General features: G+C 52.5%; 1 protein-coding gene across 1 annotated transcript; it reads right to left on the bottom strand.

The window, feature by feature from the left end:
• Window positions 1-268: 268 nt before the first annotated feature.
• Klk12 (kallikrein related peptidase 12) lies at window positions 269-4,561 on the bottom strand. The gene is made up of 5 exons (XM_021214139.1): window positions 4,434-4,561; window positions 3,836-3,995; window positions 2,538-2,794; window positions 1,638-1,771; window positions 269-511 (listed from the first exon to the last, which is right to left on the bottom strand). The coding sequence occupies exons 1-5, from the start codon at window positions 4,468-4,470 to the stop codon at window positions 356-358; spliced, it is 744 nt and encodes a 247-aa protein (XP_021069798.1). The 5' UTR covers window positions 4,471-4,561; the 3' UTR covers window positions 269-355.
• Between the last annotated feature and the right edge of the window lie 263 nt (window positions 4,562-4,824).

Here is a 4,824-nt window from a genome sequence, read left to right as displayed (position 1 = left end):
TCTCATAAAACTCAGAATGGCCTGAAACTCCTGATCCCCCTCACCTCTCTCTTCAGAGTGCTGACTGAGCTCACAGACCTATGCCACCAAGCCGAGCAACAACTCCCACCTTTTCTGGTTTCCTCCAGTCTCATACTGGATAATAATCAGGCAGGTGCAGCCGCTCCCCTCGGTTGAAAAGCTTTTATTCCAGACAGTTGTACAGCCGCCTCTCCACTACCATAGGTGTACTCGAGGTTTCAAGAGGTTCTAAGCTCACAAGGGTGGGAGCCTGGAGTGGTGAAGGAGGAGACCTTGGTGCTGCGAGGGTCAGAGAGGTCCCTAAGCAGAGCCGCATGCAGGCCGAGGCAGTCACTTAGTTGTTCCTGATGACTAATCTGATCCAGTCCGTGTATTTGCAGACCTTGGTGTAGACCCCTGGAATGCCTTTTTGACCACAAGGCCCAACAGATCCCCAGGAAACCAGACCTTGAAGAACTCCTCCACACACCAGGGGGCCTCCAGAGTCACCCTAAAAGACAGAAACAAGACCGATACTTAAAGAAAGTAGCTCCAAGCCAGGTCGTGGGAGAAAGGCGCACAGCTAGCTCACCACCAGGAGAACATGGTAACAGCTAGCCAATAGGAAGGAAGATGCCGCCCTGACCGGGGGTTCTGGCCAATAAGTGAAGAGAATGCTATCTTCCATGCCCAACCCTAGGAAGGAGGGCTGGTCTATAACAGAAGAATGCTCTGAGGAAATTGGTTGGTCTCTGGAACCTATGATAGAGTGGCATCTTTTGGTGGGGAAGGGGCCCAGGCATATCCAGTCCTGGCTAGTTCTCTGCCCTCTATGCCCTCTACTGCTTGCCTGTTTGTCCCTCCCTCTTCCCAGCCTTCTGTCCCTCTTTTCTTCCCTCTCCCGGTGGTTCTCCATTCTGGTCCCTCTCTCCTAGTTCCTACTTCTTCTTCCCTTAGGCCAAGTCTCCCTCCCTCTCTAGTCCCATCTCCCTTTCTCCATTCCTTCACCTCCCACCTCCGGGGGTGGGGGGGTGCATCTGGGTCTCTTCCTATTTTTCCTCACTTCTGCAAGAGTGCGATGTCAGAATCCAGCTGTTAGCTCAAGCTGTAATGCTTGGCAGCAACCCTCCTCTTCGCCTCTCACGGACACCGACAGCCATTCTACAGATCCTGTCATCCAGCCCCTAGCTAACAGAGTTCGAGGTGCCAGAATCCCTGGCCTGGGAAGTGAGTTTACATCAGAGTGAGTATTGGCGGCCGTACATGCCGCCCCCTCTCCCCCTTGTTCTGTGCCTCCTGCCTGGGAACCAGAGAGCCTGGCTGCAGGGTCTTGCTGTGAAACCTAACCCACTCTCAGAAGGTACTAAAAGAGACACTTTCAGATGCCATATGGACTCTTGATTCCTCCTCGGAGTCCTGTCACACTCTGTGTCTGGCGCTGGGGCCTGAACACTCCTCAGCTCCTGCCATGCTGTTGTCTCTGTCTGGCCATGGCATTGAGAACTCTACTAATAAACTCCTTACACCCCAGCTGTCTACCTCGGCGTCCCTCTTCAGCTTCCTCCTCACCCCCACACAAGGCTTCATCTTTTCTACTTTCTGTCCCTGGTTGTGGTCACCACCCTGAGTGGATTCACCTGACAGGCATCCTTCCCGGCTTCTCCACCTGCGCACAACATATTCTCCGTCACTCTTCCAGGAAACACGGCCCGGCACGTCTCATTGGAGACAGTGGAGAGGTTGAGGCACTGGAGCCGGTCTGGGAACGGGTCTGGAGATGGAAGATGGGTGATGTAGGAGTCCTCTGAGGTCCCTACTTTCAAGCTACATTCTTCCCACAGACAGTGCCTCCAAACTCGTACCCCTCCCCTTGACTCTGCTGCCTCCTGAACACTCTGAGTTTCATGACTCAGTTTCCTAGTGACCCTTGTCCCCAGGTCATAGGCCTGGTTTCTTGACCTTTGACCTCATTACCTCCCAATCTCAGCCTCACTTCCTTTCTTCTATCTCCTGAACCCATGTCCTGAGTTTCACTTTAACCCCAGACATCAGTTCTGCATCTTCCAAACTTTCATTTCATCCAAACTTTAAAAAAACAAAAACAAAAACAAACTTCTGATCTTGGGTCATTTGACCCCAGATTCCATGACACAGAAGCCCTGACCCGAATCCTATGACTTCCAAATGCAGACATGAGAAAGATTCTGACCAGACTGTGATTCAGTGACCTCCGTGTCCCACCCTAGTGGAGACTGAACCTGAGATTAGAGGCCCAATGATACCAGCCTTATAAAGATCTCTAGTGCCTGAACCCATGACCTGTGATGTCCTAATGATCCCTGGTGTTACTCCCACCTCTGGTCACAGCTCTAACCCCAGGCTGCTGACTTCATATTCAATCTCTTAACCTCTGTGACTCTAAAGACCTACCATGACCCTTGACCCTGACCATCAACCCCACACCCATATTCTCTCTGAAGTAAATGGTTTAATCTCTTACCCTACATCTCTCACCTCCAAACTCAAGAACCTCTTACCCCATGGCTTGTTTGTAGTACCCCATCCTGAGACACGACACTTGGCCTCTGTAGTTACACAGGAACTGGGCAGGGCCACGGGCCGGACAGCATGGGTCAGGAGGATGGGTCTGTTCAGCCTCAGGAGTCGAAGATCATGCTCATGGTTATGATAGGCCCCCTGGTAGCTGGGGTGTGTTATGGAGAAGGTGGTGTATCTCAACTGTTCTGTCCAATCCAGCTTGGTGAGGCTGTGTTCCCCAAGGCGCACCACGTACCTGAGGTTAGGTTGGTCAGTGAGTAGCAGCTACGTCATCCCTTACCTCTCTCTGTCTCTGGGTCTCTATTCCCCATCCTCTATGTATGTTGCATTAGTCTTCTACTTCCACGGCCCCTGTCTCTTTCTGCTGCTCTTTGGCAACAGGTATCATGGGGCAGAGTGTCCTCAGTATACCAGCTGCCAAATTTATCCCCATAGCCAACGCCAGTGTGCTACCGGGGCGGTTGACTGAGCAGTGAATACGGAGGATACCAGCTTTCTGTCCTGCACGGAACATCTTGGTCTCTTGGCACCTAGGCTCCCCTTTCACAACAAAGTCCAGACGTAGAAAGTGGATTATCTGGGTCTGGGGTCTGGGTAGATAGCTCAGGGGTAGCCTAGTTGTCTAAGAGACACTAGTGTCTATCATCAACCTATCTATCCGACTATTGGAGCAATGGAATCTCCATCTGAGAAATCTCATTCTGGGAGAAGAAAAGATGCCAGCCAAGGAGTAGCATCTCCCCAGAAGAGATTTCACACGGTTTAAGAGCTCGTCGACCACTGGTTGAGACTGAAGCCCAATGGTAGGTAGGATCGCATCACGGACTGCATAGACATGTGTAACATTAGCCTTCTATTTAAACCTCAGTCTCAGTGTGGGACCCTGAAGATAGCCTGGGGTGGGGGAGAGGATCACCAGATCACTTTGTGCCCTTCCCAATGTGGCCATGTTGGGTAAATCTTCTTTCTATTAATAATTTTCTGTTTTAATTGGCTTCTCAAGGAAGGGTGGGTGGCTGAACTTGGCTTCTTGGGGGATAGGCTGTGACTCAAGTTCAGTGACACCCTGTGTCTAGCTGGGGTTAGGGAATGCCTGGGGCTGGTGATAAACACTGTAGGAAAGAAAAGGACACAGGAGGAAATGGGAGAGGACCAGAGGCGCCATCCAGGTCCTCCACCCACTGCGTGCGCCTTGTCCCACCTAGCAACACCCAGCCCTGCTCCAGGAAACTCTTCTACCCCTCTAACCTGAGGAGAGCCCACCCAGGGCTCTTACTTGCCACTGCAGTGAGCAGCCGTAAGGACCCATTTGTGGTCCACAAGGACACCACCACAGCGCAGGTATTTGCCGTGGAACAGCCCCACCTGCCAAGGCTGTGAGTTCTTCACACACTCGACGCCATTATAGATCTTCTCCCTGTCTGCCTGACCGAGACCTGAGGTGGAATGTAGACCAGAGGAATGGGATTAGACATGAAGACTGTGGGTGAGAGAAGGAGGCGTGGTACAGGAAGGTAGAGGCGAAGAGACAATGGCAGAGTGTGTGTGGCAGCGTGTGGTTGACATCCCAGCACTCAGGAGGCGGAGGCAAGAGATCTGCCACAGGTTTCAGGAAAACAAAATAAAACGCACAAAAAGACAGAAGATGAGAAATGGCAGAGAAAGGAGGATGGTCCACAAACCCATGGATACAGGGAGACAGTTAAGCAGGGTTGCCCTTTCCCCGCCTCAGCACCAGGTTCCGGGCGGCGGTATAAAACATTATCACGGGAAAGGAAAGGACCCAGTCCCAGGGCTGCCATCACCCCTCCTCCACACTTCCCCATACCCCACACCCTCCCGAGTCCTCCCAACCCCCAATTCAGAAAACTCACCCACAACACACAGGAGCAAGAGAATGTTAAGCCTCATGGTGGGCTGCTCCAGGGTCTGCCAGGAAAGATGGGGTATCTGAGGTCACCCTCCCCTGTGCCCTCACCCCTGCCCTCTTTTCTCTGCCCCCCCCCCCAGGCCACTCCTTCATGGTTTCCACCTTCTCACCTGTTTGCCAGATCGTCAATGGTTTGTCACTTGTTCAGCCTGTCTCGCCGTCTTTTTCTGCTATCTCCCAGTCCACCTACCTTCCAGCCCTTTCATCTGCTGGCCACCTTGAGAGTCACTTCTCCTACTGTCCACCTGTCACACATGACGCCCCACCTGATCCCTTTGTGTCAGCTCCTTGGATTTCCGTGGGGTAGTGGGGTGGAAGAGGACAAGGAAGACAGG

The sequence above is a fragment of the Mus pahari genome, chromosome 1 (genome assembly GCF_900095145.1).
Source record: "Mus pahari chromosome 1, PAHARI_EIJ_v1.1, whole genome shotgun sequence".
NCBI lineage: Eukaryota > Metazoa > Chordata > Mammalia > Rodentia > Muridae > Mus > Mus pahari.
This window is presented reverse-complemented; position numbering and strand designations above follow the sequence as displayed.